The sequence below is a fragment of the Bufo bufo genome, chromosome 6 (genome assembly GCF_905171765.1).
Source record: "Bufo bufo chromosome 6, aBufBuf1.1, whole genome shotgun sequence".
NCBI lineage: Eukaryota > Metazoa > Chordata > Amphibia > Anura > Bufonidae > Bufo > Bufo bufo.
Window position 1 is genome coordinate 128645750 of NC_053394.1, and position 20205 is coordinate 128665954.

The following is a 20205-nucleotide window of genomic DNA, read 5'->3' on the forward strand; positions in this document are numbered from 1 at the left end:
TGCCCAGTAGTCCAGCGGATCTTCAATGACGGCTGGCAGGGTGCACTCCAAGTATGCCACCACCTGCTGGTTCAGGTTCTGCTCTATGTCTAGCTGCTGGTGAGTAGTTTCTTCACTATGGCGCAGATAGCCAGCGGCCAACTGACTACATAGGATGTCTCTATAGTAGTTCAGTTTGTCCTCCCTCTCAGCGGGTTTAAAAAAGGCCCACATTTTAGACAGGTAGCGAGAATCCAACAAGGTGGAGGGCCAGAAGCCTTCCTAATGGTGACAATTCGGCTGTCACTACGGAAGCAGGTGAGCATGCATCTGGTCATTTGTGCAAGTGACCTTTCTCTGTTCGTACAGTCGGTCCAACATATGGAGGGTGGAATTCCAACGGGTGGAAACGTCGCATATCAGCCTATGTTTGGGGATGCCGTTTTGCTGCTTCAGCTCAAGGAGGGTGTGCTTTGCAGTGTACAAGTGGCTGAATTGCATGCAAAGTTTCTTGGCCATTTTTAGGATGTCTTGCAGATGGGTGGAAGACTTCAGGAACCGCTTGACAACCAGATTGAACACGTGTGCCATGCAGGGCGTATCACTCAGCCCTGCTTAACGCAGCGCCGACACCATGTGTAATGTCCTGGAGTGCCATTAACACTCCTTGGCACCTTGCTGCCACTTCCTATTGGCTAACATAAGTTTCATCTAATGCAGTAGTCTATTTATCTTCACCATGCGTGTAATTATTCATGTAAAACCGTTATGTTTACATGTAATGTGCCTGGTTCACCAGCGGGTGGCAGCAAATCTGAGCAGAGATAGTTTCTCTGGAGGGGAACCTCCTAGTTCCCATCAAACCACCTTTAGGGGGAGGGAGGAGTTTAGTTTGTCCAGAGTCAGTGTCTAGTCCACTCTCCTTAGGGAGAGGTTGTGTGTTGGCTAGCAGAGCTAGCAGAGCACACAAGAAATTCCTAGGATTAAAGACAGACTACAGACAGCTAAACTAAGTTTCAGCAGAAGAGGAAAGTTCTTATTTACTCCAGCTAGCATAGCAGAGCTAAGGAAGCTACAGCATAGCAGAGCTGATATTGTTGCAGATAAGTGTTTGCCTGCCAGATTATAGTAATACTTGCTAAGATACTTGACCAGTGGCGTAGGGATCGCCATAGCAGCCATAACAATGGCTATGGGGCCCTACGCCACTGGGGGCCCGCCGCGACTGGGGATAAAAATTTTTTTTTAAATGTGGCGAGTGGGCCAGGCGTGGCGCTGTGATAGGGGCAGGGCTCCAGATGGTCTCTCCCTCCCCCCTGTGCTGCTGCCGCCGCGGCCAATAAGAAGAGGGACAGGGCCGGGGGAGGGGCTGTGGCCACTGCGCCACCAATGAAGATAACTGAGCTGTTAATACAAATGCAGGAGGCGGGTGCCGGAATCAAATAGCCGGCACCCGACCTCTATGACAGGGAGCTGCGATCACCGGCAGTTAACCCCTTAGGTGCCGCTCCCTGTCATAGAGGTCGGGTGCCGGCTATTTGATTCCGGCACCCGCCTCCTGCATTTGTATTAACAGGTCAGTTATCTTCATTAACATTGAGTGCGGCCCCCCCCAGTATAATAAACATTGAGTGCGGCCCCCCCCAGTATAATAAACATTGAGTGCGCCCCCCCCCCAGTATAATAAACATTGAGTGCGGCCCCCCCCATTATAATAAACATTGAGTGCGGCCCCCCCCCCAGTATAATAAACATTGAGTGCGCCCCCCCCCCCAGTATAATAAACATTGGTGGGCAGTGCCAATGAGGGTTAAAAAATAAAAAATTAACTCACCTCCTCCAATTGATCGCGTAGCTGCTGCTGGTCTCCTGTACTTTCTTCAGGACCTGTGGTGACGTCACTGAGCTCCAGCCTCCATCACATGGTCCATTACCATGGTGATGGATCATGTGATGAGCTCAGTGACATCACCACAGGTCCTTTGACAGGTCCTGAAGAAAGTACATGAGACCGGCTGCTACCCGATCAATTGGAGGTGGTGAGTTAATTTTTATTAATTTTTTTAACCCTCATTGGCACTGCCCACCAATGCTTATTATGTTGGGGGGGGCGCACTGTGCCACCAATGTTTATTATACTGGGGTGTTGGGGGGGGGGCGCACTGCACCACCAATGTTTATATGTTTATTATACTAGGGAGGGGGGGCGCACTGCCCACCAATGTTTATTATGTTGTGGGGGCGCACTGTGCCACCAATGTTTATTATACTGGGGTGTTGGGGGGGGGCGCACTGCACCACCAATGTTTATATGTTTATTATACTAGGGAGGGGGGCGCACTGCGCCACCAATGTTTATTATGTTGGGGGGGCACACTGCGCCACCAATGTTTATTATACTGGGGTGTTGGGGGGGGCGCACTGCGCCACCAATGTTTATTATGTTGGGGGGGGGGGGGGGCGCACACCACACTATTAAATAATGCAGCTGCGCCTGCCAGGCTTGAGCAGGTATATGTGTGAATAGGGAAGATGCTGAGATCCGGCTGTACCTCAAAGTGAGGTACAGCCAGATCTCAGCATCTTCCCTAATCCATATTCACACATATACCTGCTCAAGCCTGGGAGGCGCAGCTCCATTATTTAAAGGGATTCTGTCAGATTTAACCCCTCTAACCTAAGCATATGCTCATGTCCAGACTAATAAGAAGAAACCTAAGCTGGCCTTATTAAACCTCACTGTGGCTCCATTTGCCCAAAAAAATTGTTTTTATAACCTGTCAATCACTTACTTAAGGTGCCCAAGGGGAGGTCCGTTAATACAGGGTGCCTGACCACACCCCTTGCCGTCTGGGACGGGGAGGATTGCGGAGGCGGCGCTGAGCTGTAGAAGGCGGCACTGAAGACAGGGAAGGCGGTGCTGGGCAACGGACAGCAAGGGGTGCGGCCGGGCACCCTGTATTAACGGACCTCACCTTGGGCACCTTAAGTAAGTGATTGACAGGTTATAAAAACCTGTTTTTTGGGCAAATAGAGCCACAGTGAGGTTTAATAAGGCCAGCTTAGGATTCTTCTTATTAGTCTGGACATGAGCATATGTTTAGGTTAGAGGGGTTAAATCTGATGACAGAATCCCTTTAATAGTGTGGTGTGGGGATGTTGGGGTGGGAGGTCCGATAGGTATGTGGGGGTGGGAGATCTGGGAGGGGGGGCCCATAAATTTTTTTTGCTATGGGGCCCAGTCATTTCTAGCTACGCCCCTGTACTTGACCAAGATACCGTTTGGAAACTGTTTGCACTACCGTTTGTGCCAAGTAAAGCTGTGTTCAACGTTACTACAAGTCTGGACTCCATGTATTCTACTTATTCATCATCCAGGTTCAACTACCCTTTTTGCACTGCTTAAGACCACTTCACGTTTGGGATCCAAGGATCCACCGACAGGCTCAAGGATTGGCCCACCTTCTGTTCTACATGTGTGTGCAGGGCTGGTACTGCCTTTTTGGCAAAGAAATGACGGCTTGGGACTCTCCACGCTGGCTTGGCACAAGCCATCAGTTCTCTGAAAGGTGCGGAGTCCACCACTTGGAAAGGGAGGGACTGCAGCACCAGCAACTTGGCCAGGAGCATGTTCAGCTTCTGCGCTGTTGGATGAGTGCATGCATAATGTTGTCTCTTGGCAGTCGCTTCGGTGATCGATTGCTGACGGAATGAGTGACGAGGAGTAGGAGCATCAGGACTGGTAGATGATGGGAAGGACAGACAGATCTCTTCGGCTGAGGTGGTGGAGCCTTGGCTGCCTGAAATGGGCTGCGTGCCACTGGGTGATGCAGTGGTTGCTGCGGCAGGCTGGATCACCACATCGGAGCCACGGTTCTCCCAGGCCACTTTATGGTGACACTGCATATGTTGACGCAGGGCCGTTGTGCCAACATTGGCACCCTGGCCACACTTCACCTTCTGCCCACAGATTCTACATATGGCCATGTTCACCTCCTCCAGCGGCTTAACAAAAAACTGCCACAGCGCCGAGTAGGTGATTTTATTCCCAACACTACGCACTGACTGACTGCTACCGCCGCTGCCTCTGTGAACCCGTGCACCGCTACTTCCTGGGCAGGTAGGCTCCTGCGAAGTGGGTGGTATACCCTGGGCAGGTTTGGCTACCGACCTCCCACTGCTGCCACCCTGCTGACTCCTGGCCACACTAGCAACTTGCTGGCTCCGCCACTGCCTCACGGGCAAGCTGCCACCCTCTTCTCCCAATGATTAAACGCCTTCGTCACCCGGTTGTGTGCAATCAGCTACATCATCATCATCGAGCACTATCTGCACGTCACTGATGTCCTCTGCAACAGTCTCTGGGTCAGGAGCCTGACCGCTCGCAACACCAGCTCCCACGCCACTCTCCTCATTACTACTTGCCCGCCAAGTGGAGGAAGCGGCAGATGTCTCCTCCACGTCTTGGCTTGCCAGTAGCTGTTGATTGTCTTTTAGTAGCTCGTCCTCACTGTATACAGTAGTGAAGCTGAGCCCACAGCATACAATACTCTCTGGCTGAGGGAAAAGAAAAGGACAGAGGCAGGTTAAGGACAGGTGAGGGCACGGGGCCTGCTCCCGGGCCATGCCAACTAAGGGTTGTGTGTGACAAACCCACCAAATCTTGGCTGGGGGTGTCTGATGTCACTTGCGACGAAGTCGAAAATTGAGTCAACTATTCAAGAACCGCTGGGTTGCTGGTCAAGACACGACCACTAGCTGACACTGGGAGCTCAGGCCTCTCAAATTGACGCCTGTTACCACGGCCCCTTACTCTGCTGCGACCTGTGCCTGCGCCAGAAACAATTAGGCCTCTGCCACTCCCCTGTGCAGGGCCTAGCACTTCTCTGTCTGATATACTGTTAGATCAAATGAATAAATAAAAAGGAAATTAAAACAGTTCAAAAAAGTCTGTAATTTTCTCACTTCACCACACAACGGCTAATAAGCCCCTTTTCTTTCCCACTTATACACGCCACAAAAGGCTTTAGAACATATTACTGCACCGCTGAACGGCAAATATATTTTACTTTTGCCACTAATGCACGACAAAAAGGGCTTTAGAATTAATTCCATTTTGGGAGAATATTATGAAAAACTGTATAAAGATGGGGATAGGGTCGACTTAAGTAACACACTTCTTGACAAAAATAGATTACCTAAGATGACTGAGGAACAACGACATATCTTGAATGCAGAGGTCACAGTGACAGAATTGCAGGGGGTGATAAAGGGGCTAGGTAACGCTAAGGCTCCTGGACCTGACGGTTATACTGGAGAGTACTACAAAGCCTTATGTACTCAGCTATTGCCGGTGTTGATGGAGGTTTACAATGACGTATTTAGGGGCGTATCGGCCCTGGATGGAACTAACCTCTCCTACATCAAATTGTTACCCAAACCTGAGAAAGACCCTTTACTGCCGGGTTCATATAGACCCATTTCTCTGATAAATGTGGACGCAAAGATTCTGTCCAAAATTATTGCAGACCGCTTGGCTAAAATGATGCCATCATTGATAGGACAGGAGCAGGTGGGTTTCATCCAGGGCCGTGCAGCGGTGACAAACATTAGAACAGTTCTTACCGTTATGGATAGGGTGCAACATGATCCGGAGAAGGGAGAGACCCCAGCCATGCTCACATTAGATGCTGAAAAAGCGTTTGACAATGTCAGGTGGGCATGGCTGGAGGCGGTCCTGGATAAAATGGAGATTACAGGGGCCTTTAGGGGAGTCTTGACGCAGATGTACCACAGGCCGCAGGCAAGGGTCTATACGCAGGGCCACTTATCCAAACCATTCGACCTACAAAAGGGGACTCGGCAGGGGTGCCCTCTTTCCCCATTATTATTTAATCTGGCATTAGAGCCACTGGCTAGAGAGTTATGCAAGTCTGACCTATTTGAAGGGATTAAAGTCGGAAAGTCGCAAGTGAAAGCGGCATTGTTTGCCGACGATATTATTTTATTTATGTCAAAACCACAGGGACAAATAGATTATATCTTTAAAGCATTGGAGAGTTTCGGGAAATATTCTGGATACAAAGTGAACATGTCCAAATGTGAACTTCTACCGATAGGCCAAAAAAGCAGGTTGGAGGTAGATAAAAATACGGGCATAGTGGGCTCCTTGATAAAATCCCAAATCAAATACTTAGGTATAAAGATTGGACGGACGCCACATTCCATCTATCAATTAAATTACCCACCTTTGCTCAACAAAATTAAGGATGATTTAGTCAGATGGCAGAATCTACCATTGTCTCTAATGGGGAGATGCCATTTAATCAAAATGCTAGCAGTATCCAAATTGATGTACCCACTCCAGACCATACCAGTACTCCTAAGACACATAGATGTGAGGAATTTGGAGGGATGTTTTATAAAATTCATTTGGAATGGTAAAAAACCAAGGGTCTCATTGAGGAAGCTGAAACTGCGAAGGGAATTTGGAGGGCTAAATGTGCCTGACATTAGGGGATATAATTTGGCCTGTTTAAGTAGACACCTATTGGACTGGTTCAATGAGACTTCCCATTACTCTAATTTAAGGTTAGAAAAGCAGTTGGCGGCACCATGGGATCTAAAGGCTTTGGTTCATACCAAACTATCTCAGTTGCCACGCCTAGCCAGATGTTCGTTAATACTACGGGATTCCATTATAGCGTGGAAAAATCTTAGAAGGGTATATAGATTGCCGTATCAGGTCTCGAAACACCTTCCTTTGCACAATAATCCAGCCTTTAAGCCAGGGCAGTCGGAGAGGTCGTTCCGGGGGTGGAAAGTCAAGGGTGTGAAGACGGTAGGCGATTTGTTCCATATTCAGGAGAATAGATGGGCGACTCTACAGGAACTAATAGATAAGTGGGGGCTGTCGGGATCTGATTTGTTCCCATATCTACAAGTCAAACACTATTGTAAGAGCCTGGCTACCAATATGGGTGGTGAATGGAGTAGGAATAAATTTGATACACTCATTACCTCTGGTAATAGACAATCCATATCGCTTTTGTATAGTAGTCTGCGGAGCCAATGGGAAGACACTTTTGCCAAAGGAGTGTTCGGGAGATGGGGGAACAAATTGGATCTGGAGGAGGTTTACCCAATCGTGAGAAATGGTATAGCAGCTTTACACAGGTCAGTGATAAATGAAACAATGAGGGAGACGCACTTTAAAATTATACACTATGCCTTATATGGTTTTGGCATGCCATTCAATAGCGCAAAACCAGATAGGATTGTGGCATGTCCGAGATGTTCCACCCCCAAAACTGATCTGCTACATGGGCTGTGGAGCTGCACAAAATTAGAAGATTATTGGAATATGGTGAGAACGATCTTACGAAATGGCAGTAATTCTAAAGAGGAACTCGACATCCAAATAGTAATGCTGCATGCAAGAAAACAGGTGGAGTCTAATGAAGGTGAAAAGGATAATGGGCAGAATAAAGGCCTCACGGCAATGGGACATAGGATAGTTCTGGAAGCAAAGAGATGTTTGTTGTCGGCATGGCTTAAATCAGAGGTACCATCAAAGGCAGAATTTTTGAGACGTCTGAGGCATATGCTACACTTGGAGTGGCTAGAAGCAATAGGTAGAAAGGAAGCGGCTGGGAAAAAATTGTACAGGATATGGAAAAAATTCATGTTAAACTTCATGGAGGAGGCAGAATCAGTTAGAATCATGAGACCGTTTGCCCTAACAGCTTGGTACCTGCAGGAAGACATCAAAGGACGGCTAGGTAGGCTTAAAGTATGTGATCGGTAGAGATATAAGACAGGACAAGTAAGAGGAGACAAAGGGGTATCAGGAAAAGTGTATTAATGGTGATGACGAACAAGTTGGCGCTCAGAGAGATGTGTTTACCCTTGTCAGATATACTTTGATCTGTTATTATTTGTTGGATTACATGGGGGGGGGGAGGGAAAAAAAAAATATAAAAAATGCATAGTATTGTGTTGTCAGCTCTGAACTAGGATATGTCACCTAAAATGCATGATATAGAAGATTATGGAAATGTAATCTTTATTGTATGATGGATGATACTGTATTGATATCTTTTTATGATCATGACACAATACTAATAAACATCTTTATTAAAAAAAAAAAAAGGGCTTTAGAACATATAACTGCACCACTGAATGGCAAATAGGCTCTTATTTTTTTCCACGTATACACGCCACATAAGGCTTTATAGAACATATAACTGCACCGCTGAACGAAAAAAGGTCTGTAATTTTCTCACTTTACTAATACACTAATAAGCTCTTTATTTCCCACTAATACGAGCCAAAAAATGCTTTAGAACATATAACTGCACCGCATAAGGGCAAATAAGACATAGAAATATTTCCTTGTAATAAACCCTGTTAATGGCTGTATCAAACAGCACTTGCACCCTAATAACAAGAACGGCTTGCTGGAATTACAGAGCTGTATAATGGCAATTTGGGTCCCCAGTCAGTGCAGCAAGGTGTAATAGGATTGTTCCTATTACCCAGGCTGTAACCTCCCCTACTGAACCCTGTTCTACATAAATGCTGTGGAATGATTCCTCCCTATACTTTCCCTACACCTTGAATAATCTTTCCCTGCACTTGTAAATAGTTTTTTTTTAGCACAATGAAGTCTTTCCTAGCACTGTCCCTAGCGCTTGCTGACGTCTCTCCCTGCACTAAGTACACTGGTAAATGACAGAATCCAAAATGGCTGACGCTATTTATAGGGCTGTGACATCACAGGGCAGGCTGGCTGCTGATTGGCTGCATGCATGGCATTATGGGTGATCCTGCCTTCCCAGAGTTCCTTGCTCCATGTCCTCACACGTGCAGCAGCCATTTTAGGAAAAAATGCGATTCGTTACCATGAAGCGGATTCGGTGCGAATCAAATTTTTCCTGAAATTCGGATCAAATTTCACTTCGCCAACTACGATTCGCTCATCTCTAGTTATATTCTTGAATATAGGGACACTATTAGAGTAGTTATATTCTTGTATATAGGGGGTAATACGATAGTAGTTATATTCTTGTACATAGGGGCAGTATTACAGTAGTTATATTCTTGTATATAGGGGCAGTATTTTGGTAGTTATACTTTTGTACATAGAGGCAGTATTATAGTAGTTAAATTCTTATACATGGGGTAGTATTATAGTAGGTAATAATCTTGTATATAGCGGTAATATTATATATGTGATATTCTTTAACATAAGGTGGAATGATTATAGAAGTTATATTTTTAGAAAGAGAGGTCAGTATTATAGTAATTATAATTGTGTGCACCATTGTTCTTTCCTCTGCTCACTAAGCTCCTTCTCTCCCTTGTTGATTGAGAGGGCCAGGCTTCAGAAAACTGCCCTTGTCTGGTCCAGTTATCTCCTGTGTGTGCTGTGCGCCAGAATTTCAGCACATGCACAGTACACTTCTCCTCTCCAGGACATGAGCGAGATGATGTACTGTGCATTTGTGGACATTCTGGTGCCAATGTAAGAATACAAGGCCAGATGAGAGAAGTTTTCAGAAGCCTGGCCCTTAACAAGGCATAACAGGGGCTTAGTGAGCAAAAGGAAGGAACAACATGGCGCAGAGTGGAAAGGGTCTATCTTTAATGCACAGAACAACTCAGTTGCATTTGTGGTCGAACTGTTTTTTTCTGCTTTTTGAAGTTACAGTTTACCATAAGAAAAAAGGTTGGGGCACTGAGTTTTGAGTAAACTTTTTGTAACGGGGTGCCGAAGGCGCACTCGGTCTCCCATCACCCGCAGACCTGCTGCTTAGCTTCGGGAGCGAGGATCTGTGTTTGACCTTGTTCCCAGGGCAGCTTTGCTAGCTGGGAGGCTCCCTGCTCCTAAGTCTGCCTTGAGCGCCGAGCTGATCACTCGGTGCTCGACTGGTCGGTCTGTCGGTCATGTGATGCTGGCCACGTCACATGACCCTAACTCCCCACTATAAATACAGGCAGCCTGCTGGCCACAGGTTGCCTGTTAATTTTAGGTATCTGGTGATTGTTTTGTTCCTGCATACTTACCTGATCCTGTGTTCCCTGACGATTCTTTGCCTGCTCCTCCTGTACTGCGCATCTCTCCTGGTATCCTGACCCCGGCTTCCACCTGACGATTCTTTGTGGACTCCTGTTGTACTTTGTTTCTCTCCTGGTATTTGACCTCGGCTTTTCCTGACTATTCTCTGCTCATTCCTTAGTACTGCGCAGCTCTCTAGGTATTGACCCGGTCCGTTCAGGTTCCGTTATTTGTCTTGTCTGTCTTCCCAGCACGTATCCTAAGTTAGGGACTGCCGTCTAGTTGTCCCCTGTCATTAGGACTTGCGAGGCAAGTAGGCAGGGCCAGGGGTGAGGGTGGAGCGCAGTGGTCACTATCCTCCCCCCTGTGTGTAGTGTACGTTACCGTCACACTTTTCATATGTCACACAGACATATCAAAAGTTTTGATCAGTGGGAGCCTGAATGTTGAGACCCCCACTGATCACTAGAACAAGGAGTGAGAAGCGCTTGGATAGAGTCAAGATGAGGAGAGAGAGCGCGTGATATGCTAGTGCTTCTCTCTCCTCTTTCTAGATATCACTGGGGATCTCAGCACTCAGACGCCCACCAATAAAACTTCTGATATGACTCCATGACATATCAAAAGTTTTCCCCAAACTCAGTGACCCTTTAAATGTCTCTGCTAGCGCTGCCTGATACTATGCTTAGTTTAGTAAGCAAAAACAAGGTGACATACTCCCTTTAACATATTTCTGAATGTAATGGGAGAGGAGAATAGTTCATCTGCATTTGAGTAAATGAACATCAATGATGCACACCTTTATTTTAGAGTGGGTGCATGTAATCAAAAGAGCGCCTTCAGGTTGGATTCTAAGTATCATGGTAGGTAAGGGGTCAGTTTGGCACAAATTATCCCTTTAACTATCCCCTCTATTGGCAACGATGCCTCCAATAACACAAATTTGGTGCAGGGTTAAGTTCACAAAAATCCCTGTTACACCTTATAAAATAATTAAGTTTTGGTCCTACTGGTTGCCATCCCCAGGAAGTGGGAACAGGTGATTTGGCCAGGCCCCACAGCAGGGAGACGTAGATAACAGCATCTGTAGCGCTGGAGGTTGACTGCGCCACAGGTCTCTTCACTTAATAATAATAATAATAATATTTATTTATATAGCGCCACCATATTCCGCAGCGCTTTACAAATTTATAGGGTTCATGTACGAAACAAAAGTAACTGGCTAATATGCAACTGAAACACTAGGAGTCGGGGCCCTGCTTGCAAGAGCTTACAATCTATGAACTTGAACTTAAAACATCCCCTAATGAATCCTACTTAGAAAAAAAAGCATCAAAATAGGGCAGCTCAAGGGAGATGATCCAGAATATCAGGCTCTCATTTTCAAGAAAAACATTTGGGCAGCAGAGTGGTTCAGTGGTTAGCACTGGTGCCTTGCAGCACTGGGGTCCTAGGTTCAAATCTGATCAAGGACAACATGGAGTTTGTATGTTCTCCCCATGTTTGTGTGGGTTTCCTCCCACACTCCAAAGACATACTGCCTGTAAAGTGCTGTATAAGTGCATAAAATAAATAAAATATAATTGTATAGGGTGTAATAGGATTTTTTGAGAACTTAACCCTGCAACATATGTTTGTTAAATAACAACAGAATTCGCTCACCGCTCTTGTCATTAACTTGTAGCATCCAGGTCTGGGTGGACTTAGAATTCCTGAACCGAGGACAATCACTGATGTGGAATTCCAATGTAGAAAAAAAGAGATTTCTCCAGCAATCAAAAAACAATCCCTTGTTGTAAATGCATTAAAAACATCTTGTACAAAAGGTCCAAAACCTAAACCTACGCGTTTTGGACACAAATGCCATGAATAAGGACAAGTCTTATACTGTGTCAGAAACGTGTAGGTTTTAGATTTGTTTTTATCCTTGTGTACAAGATGTTTTTAATGCATTTACAATAAAGGATTGCAAGAAATGAAGAAATGACTTTTTTCTACATTGGAATGCCATATTTTTTAAACTGGAGAGATCCTAGGTGTTATGGAAATTTTATTAGGGTGTGTATTTAATATATTGTGTATTGTCATCATGTCTCTCAGTGTCAGGGTAAACCATTGGAGTGGAGATCTTCCCGTGTATGTCCTGTATAAAAGGAACGTGCGTTTGTTGTCTCTAGTGCGCCTTATCAGCCGCTGGAGATAATGACGTTGTCCTGTAAATAAACATGCATGAGGATCATAGTAACTTTATCTGGCATTGATCACTGAGCAAGGCTGGATAAAGTTCGCTCCAGTGGTTATTGTATACACGTGTTTGTGAGCTGGCTATGTTCTTGTCTTCCTATGTCATCACTTCCTGTATGTCATCACTTCCTGTATGTCATCACTTCCTGTATCCTTGTCTTGGGCCAGCCCCTTTTACACCTTTTGTTAGTAATTAAAAGGAACAGACTGGGCAAGGAGGAGGAGGAGTGCTCAGCAAGAATTCAATCAAGATGGTAACACCTGGGTCTGTGTCTGACTGGGGTTGAGGGAAGAGAGATTTACCTATTTCTTTACACAAAGTTTGATGCGAGCTGATTACAACTATTAATATTTCTACAACATAGGCAGCCCGTCAGCAATGTAAGGAGATAGTTACACTGAAGGGGTTATTTGTAGCAATCTATCCCCTTACCTACCAGGATACCTACCATGGAATTTAACCTAGAGGCATTATTTTAATATAATTTAATATAATAAGATATACCCACTCTATAAAAAGGATGCACATCACCGATGCTTACTTAACACAAATGGCAATAAAAATGTCCTCCTTTTCCACTATGTCATAAAATATATTAATGACTGGGTGCTTGGTGCCCTGTTTAGTTACCAATAGTTCTGGTTTTAACAAAAATAATAAAAGTTAGGTTTTATAGTTCCAATGCTTGTCTGTAAACACTAGTTATAATCATGTATATAGGGGCAGTATTATAGTAGTTATATTCTTGTACATGGGATACAGTATTATAGTAGTTATGTTCTTGTACATAGGGGCTGTATTATAGTAGTTATATTCTTATACATAGGGGACGTATTATAACAGTTATTTAGTCTTGTACATAGGGGGCAGGGTTATATTAGTTAAATTCTTGTACATAGGGGCAGTAATATAGTAATTATATGATTGTACATAGGTAACTGTTTTAAATGTTTTATATTTTTGTACATAGCATACAGTACTATAGTAGTTATATTCTTGTACATGGGAGGCAGTATTATAGTAGTTATATTCTTGTACATAGAGGCGGTATTATAGTAGTTATAATCTTGTACATAGGAGACAGTATTGTAGTAGTTATATTCTTGTACATAGGGGGCAGTATTATAGTAGTTATATTTTTGTACATAGCATACAGTACTATAGTAGTTATATTCTTGTACATGGGAGGCAGTATTATAGTAGTTATATTCTTGTACATAGAGGCGGTATTATAGTAGTTATAATCTTGTACATAGGAGACAGTATTGTAGTAGTTATATTCTTGTACATAGGGGCAATATTGTAGTAGTTATATTCTTGTACATAGGGGACTGTATTGTAGTAGTTATATTCTTGTACATAGAAGCAGGATTATAGTAGTTATAATCTTGTACATAGGAGACAGTATTGTAGTAGTTATATTCTTGTACATAGGAGAGCAATATTAAAGCAGTCATGTTCTTGAACATATGTGGCAGTATTATAAGGGGCGTAGCTATAGGGGGTGCAGAGGTAGCAGTCGCTACTGGGCCTTCACTGTGCCTGGCCACAAAGCACTGAGGGAAGAGGGGCCAAGCTGAACTCTTGGACCCAGGCCCATGAGCCTTCAGCTACGCCCCTGAGCATAATAGTAGTTATATTCTTATACATTGGAGGCAGTATTATAGTAGTTATATTCTTATACATTGGAGGCAGTATTATAGTAGTTATATTCTTGTACATAGAGGCAGTATTATAGTAGTTATATTCTTATACATTGGAGGCAGTATTATAGTAGTTATATTCTTATACATTGGAGGCAGTATTATAGTAGTTATATTCTTATACATTGGAGTCAGTATTATAGTTTTTCTGAGTCATAAATTCCATGGTGAATGTGTAAAAAAAACCATAAGGAATGATTTTCTCACCAAGAGGAGGGTACTGGGAGAAGCTCTCAACACACATGGGTTTTCCAGGAATCATCTCTACAATGGCGGCATCTCCAGATTTCAGGGATTTGGGGTTGTCCTCAAGCTTTTTGCCAGAGCGACGGTCAATCTTTTCCTTTAGTTCTGCAAACTTGCAGGCAATATGTGCCGTGTGACAATCAATAACTGGAGAATAGCCAGCACTGATTTGACCTGGATGATTTAGTATGATAACCTTTAAAGGAATGAGAACCACAATTATGAATGTACTTAGGGTAAAAGGTTAACATAATCTAAATAACTATTACTATCCACATAAAACCTTCATTAAACGGGTTATCCAGTACTTAAATATTGATGGCCTGTTCTCAGGATAGGTTTTCAATATCATTTTGGTGAGGGTCCGACATCCTCTGACCCCATCGATCAGGACAAAGTTCCTTTCACTGTGTAGTTTCTGACACCAGCACATATCAATGGGAGCCAAGCTGCAGTACCCCGGCACAGTCACAACACAGTGGAAGGAACCTTGTGCTTCCAGTTCTGTCCATTGTGTGGTTTTCGGTGAATGAAACAGCTGATCGATGGAGGTACGAGGTGTTGGACCCCTGCTGATCTGCTATTGATGTCCTATCCTGAGGATAAGGCATCGATATCTAAGTACCGGAAAACTCCTTAAAGGCAAAATAATGATTGAAAAATCTTTTTTTTACTGCATTATTCCAGTATAGATTGCCCACATGACAAAACTTCCTGTCCTTTGCTCTCACATCCGAGCCTCATGGGGCATTATCTAGATCCATGTAATGACAATGGACGGCTCACCTGATCCAAAAAGAAAAAAAAGAAAATTACAATAATTACGAAATATTGTTGAGCCCCTGCACCTATATGGTGCCTATAGATTAAAAAAAAAGCTTATATTAGATAATAATGGGCAGGTGCTCTAAACATATATTTCTATAATATATTTATTGAAGATAAAAAAAACTAAAAACATACAAAAAATAACAGTATACAATTGTAACAAAGTAAAACCTAACTCTTCCAGCCTAGACATTCGCTGCCGGCCCTGCAGCTATAACTGCTATACAAATGAAAGGAGGAATCACACCAGCGTGATCCATCGTCATGATAATACAACCGTCTGCATCCGTTCTGAACGGATCCCGTTGTATTATCTCTAAAATAGCCATGACGGATCCGTCTCTAAAACCATTGTAAGTAAACAGATCCATCCCCATTGACTTACATTGCGTGTCAGGACGGATCCGTCTTGCTCCAAACCACTTGCAGCGTTATTCTGTCCGCGATGGGGACGCAACCAAACGGAAAGGAATGCATTCTGGTGCACTCCGTTTCGTTCAGTTCAGTTTTGTCCCCATTGACAATGAATGGGGCTAAAATGGAAGTGTTCCCCCCCCGCTATTGAGATCCTATGACGGATCTCAATAGCGGAAAGGGAAAGCTCAGATATGAAAGTAGCCTAAATCAGTTTTCCTTTACCAGTTTTTATATATCTCACCCAGATTCATTAAATTCAGCAGAATTATCAAAGTGGCTCAGGTTTAAGGGTGTGACCCCATGGTGGGGATGGCAAATCTGCCCAGTCATTGGTTGCTATCAGTGGGCATTGGTTGGCTGCAAGTGGCCAGCCACAACGTGGGTTTTGCAACATTTTGCTTTAATCTGTGGCAACATTTAAGATAAAATCCAGTCGCACAGTCAGTAGTCAATCTGGGCCAAAGTCCCTTACAATTCTGAGCTTCCTCAGTATAGGACAGGAAGTGTTGTCATGATGATATCTCTGTAAAAGGGTGGTATAAACCAATAAAGTTTTTAACATCTTTAAAATCTTTAGGGGTCTTTTATGTAATGTGTTTGGTAATTCGCTTAAAGCAATCAGAAAAAATGTTATGTTACAAAGTGGCCCTTAGGTGGCACTGTTGTATGTAATGGAGGCAGATATTATAGTATTATAGAAGGTTTACTATTTGGAGTCTTGGAAAGTTGGTCGATTACATCCTTGGGATATTATCCATACTTGTTGTGACTCAGCTTTCCCAGATACAGATAATTTAAAATCGGCTACAAAATTTTTTTTTTTTTCGCCAACTGACCTGGGAAGTGAACTGTGCAGCTTCCTGGGGTGGGTCGGCTTTGCTGTCACCGCACACGTTTCCACGTCGAATGTCTTTGACAGACACATTCTTCACGTTAAAGCCGACATTATCTCCAGGAAGAGCTTCGCTCAGAGCTTCATGGTGCATCTCCACAGATTTCACTTCAGTGGTGATATTTACGGGAGCAAAGGTGACAACCATGCCGGGTTTCAGGACACCAGTCTCTACACGGCCTACAGGGACTGTGCCAATTCCTGAAGAAAAAGAGAAAAAGGAAAATTTATTGTGCGTCTATCACACTAGAAGCATGGATTGCAGGATAAAACTTACCAGGAAAGATTACATGTATAGCTTGGAAGAAAGACGAGACAGAGGGGATATGATAGAAACTTTTAAATACATAAAGGGAATCAACAAGGTAAAAGAGGAGAGAATATTTAAAAGAAGAAAAACTGCTACAAGAGGACACAGTTTTAAATTAGAGGGGCAAAGGTTTAAAAGTAATATCAGCAAGTATTACTTTACTGAGAGAGTAGTGGATGCGTGGAATAGCCTTCCTGCAGAAGTGGTAGCTGCAAATACAGTGAAGGAGTTTAAGCATGCATGGGATAGGCATAAGGCCATCCTTCATATAAGATAGGGCCAAGGGCTATTCATAGTACTCAGTATATTGGGCAGACTGGATGGGCCAAATGGTTCTTATCTGCCGACACATTCTATGTTTCTATAAGCAGGCTGTATAAAAGCCTAAAGCTACCTAGAGTTGTGCTCATAAGTTTACATGCCCTTGCAGAATTTATCATTTCTTAACCATTGTTCAGAGAATATGAATGATAACACAAAAACTTTTCTTTCACTCGTGGTTAGTGGTCGGCTGAAGCTATTTATTGTCAAACAACTGTGTTTACTGTTTTTAAATCATAATCACAACACAAACTACCCAAATGACCCTGATCAAAGGTTTACATACCTCAGTTCTTAATACCGTGTATTGCCCTCTTTAACATCAATGACAGCTTGAAGTCTTTTGTGGTAGTTGTGGATGAGGCTCTTTATCTTCTCAAATGGTAAAGCTGCACATTCTTCCTGGCAAAAAGCCTCCAGTTCCCCTAAATTCTTGGGCTGTCTTGCATGAACTGCACGTTTGAGGTCTCCCCAGAGTGGTTCAATGATATTGAGGTCTGGAGACTGAGTGTCACGGGGCACCAAAGGTGCACTCGGTCTCCCATCAGCCGCAGCTTCGGGAGCGAGGATCTGTGTTTGGCCTCGTTCCCCGGGGCGGCTTTGCTAGCTGGGAGGCTCCCTGCTCCTAGGTCTGCCTTGAGCGCCGAGCTGATCACTCGGTGCTCGACTTGTCTGTCTGTCAGTCATGTGACGCTGGCCACGTCACATGACCCTCAGACCCCACTATAAATACAGGCAGCCTGCTGGCCCCAGGTTGCCTGTTAATTCTAGGTTCCTGGCTATTTGTTGGACTACTGAATACTCACCTGATCCTGTTCCCTGACGATCCTTTGCCTGCTCCTCCTGTACTGCGCATCCCTCCTGGTATCGTTACCTCGGCTCCCACCTGACTACTCTTTGCGGACTCCTCTGGTACTTCTCTACTCTCCTGGTATTTGACCCCAGCTTCTCCTGACCATTCTTTGCTTAACCCTTTGTACTGCGTAGCTCTCTTGGTTCTGACCCGATCCGTTCACGTTCCATATTTTGTCTTGTCTGTCTTCCCTGTCGTCCAGTTGTCCCCTGTCATCAGGACTCGTGAGGCAAGTAGGCAGGGCCAGGAGTGAGGGTGGAGCGCAGTGGTCACTATCCTTCCCCCTGTGTGTGTGTGGACGTGACCGTTACACCTTCAATTTATTTTGCTGCAGCCAATGACAGGTCGACTTGGCCTTGTGTTTTGGATCATTGTCATGTTGGAATGTCCAAGTACGTCCCATGCGCAGCTTCCGGGATGATGAGTGCAAATTTTCCTCCAGTATTTGTTGATACGTTACTGAATTCATATTGCCGGGATTCAAAATTGTTCGGGATGCAAGGAAAATACAGGACTCTCTGAAAGAATGTGGTGTGGCTGTTTCAGGAGGCACTTGAAGAAACATGGGCTGCATGGTCGAGTTGCCAGAAGAAAGCCATTACTACACAAATACCACAAAGTATCCCGCTTACAATATGCCAAACAGCACAGAGACAAGCCTCAAACCTTCTGGTACAAAGTCATTTGGAGTGATGAGACTAAAATTGAACTGTTTGGACACAACCATAAACGTTACATTTGGATAGGAGTCAACAAAGCCTATGATGAAAGGTACACCATTCCTACTGTGAAACATGGTGGTGGATCGCTGATGTTTTGGGGATGTGTGAGCTACAAAGGCACAGGAAATTTTATCAGAATTGATGGCAATATGAATGCAGTAACGTATCAACAAATACTGAAGGAACATTTGCACTCATCATCCCGAAAGCTGCGCATTGAGACGTACTTGGACATTCCAACATGACAATGATCTAAAACACAAGGCCAAGTCGACCTGTCATTGGCTACAGCAAAATAAAGTGAAGGTTCAGTCTCCAGACCTCAATATCATTGAACCACTCTGGGGAGACCTCAAACAATGCAAGACAGCCCAAGAATTTAGGGGAACTGGAGGCTTTTTGCCAGGAAGAATGGGCAGCTTTACCATTAGAGAAGATAAAGAGCCTCATCCACAACTACCACAAAAGACTTCAAGCTGTCATTGATGTTTAAGGGGGCAATACACGGTATTAAGAACTGGGGTATGTAAACTTTTGATCAGGGTCATTTGGGTAGTTTGTGTTGTGATTATGATTTAAAAACAGTAAACACAGTTGCTTGACAATAAATAGCTTTAGCCGACCACTAACCACGAGTGAAAGAAAAGTTTTTGTTATCATTCATATTCTCTGAACAATAGTTAAGAAATTATAAATTCTGCAAGGGCATGTAAACTTATGAGCACAACTTGTATAGGCATTACACTGCTGCTGAAGGATCCAACAATATCGTTTCTTGACGACTGCCACACAAACACAAAAAGACCCATCAATAAAGATCCATTAACAGCACCTAGCCTACCTAGGGATGAGTTCTGGCCCGAATAAATACAGGAAAACAAATCATAACCATCAGCCATAGCATCAAAGCCACCTGCCTAATGTTGTGTAGGGCAACCTCATGCCATCAAAACAGCTCTGACCCATTGATGCCTGGAATCCTCAAGACCCCTGAAGATGTCCTCTATTACAAGGCATTTGCAACAGATCCTTTAACCACTTTCCGTCCGCCCATAGGATATAAACGTCCTATGGGTGGACCTCTATTTCTGAAAGCACGTTTTAAAACGTCCTTTCAGAAATAGCAGCTGCACGCTAATCGTGCAGCTGCTGATCGGGTGGCCCGCTGTCAGTGACAGCAGGGCAACCCAGAGAGAAGGCAGGGACAGTGCCCAGGTGTCCCTGCCTTCTGGATCGCTGCGTACACAGCGCTCACCGAGCGCTGTGTATGCAGAGCAGGAAGCGCTATGTGCTTCCTGTTCCGGCACGGCGGTCATGTGACCGCCGTGACCGGAGAGTGCAGGGGCTGTGTGAGGTCTTTCACAGACCTCGATCAGCCCTGCACTGAGGCTGTATTGCGCTGTACAGCCTCTCTAGGGGGTGCATTTCTTCTGTAACTGGGGCTACTATGTCAGCCCCAGTTACAGGAGAAATCAACAGTGAAAAGAAAAAGTGAAGTAAATGTTCCCCAGAGGTCTTGTATGACCTTATGGGGGACGAAAAGTGTAAAATAAAAAAAATAAAAATAAAAGGTTGAAAATAAAAAAATAAAAAAAAGTTTCACATGTAAAAAAAAAAGTCCCCAAGTAA

The 20205-nt window shown here is 44.2% G+C and overlaps 1 protein-coding gene across 2 annotated transcripts in view; it reads right to left on the reverse strand.

Moving 5' to 3' along the window:
* EEF1A2 (eukaryotic translation elongation factor 1 alpha 2) overlaps positions 1 to 20205 on the reverse strand; it is a 49349-nt gene that overhangs the window by 8714 nt on the left and 20430 nt on the right. For both annotated transcript variants that reach the window (XM_040437101.1, XM_040437102.1), the window contains exons 6-7: positions 16315 to 16571; positions 14195 to 14429 (exon numbers count right to left, since the gene is read on the reverse strand). In XM_040437101.1, the coding sequence (XP_040293035.1) occupies positions 14195 to 14429; positions 16315 to 16571 (492 nt within the window). The remainder of the gene's footprint in view (positions 1 to 14194; positions 14430 to 16314; positions 16572 to 20205) is intronic.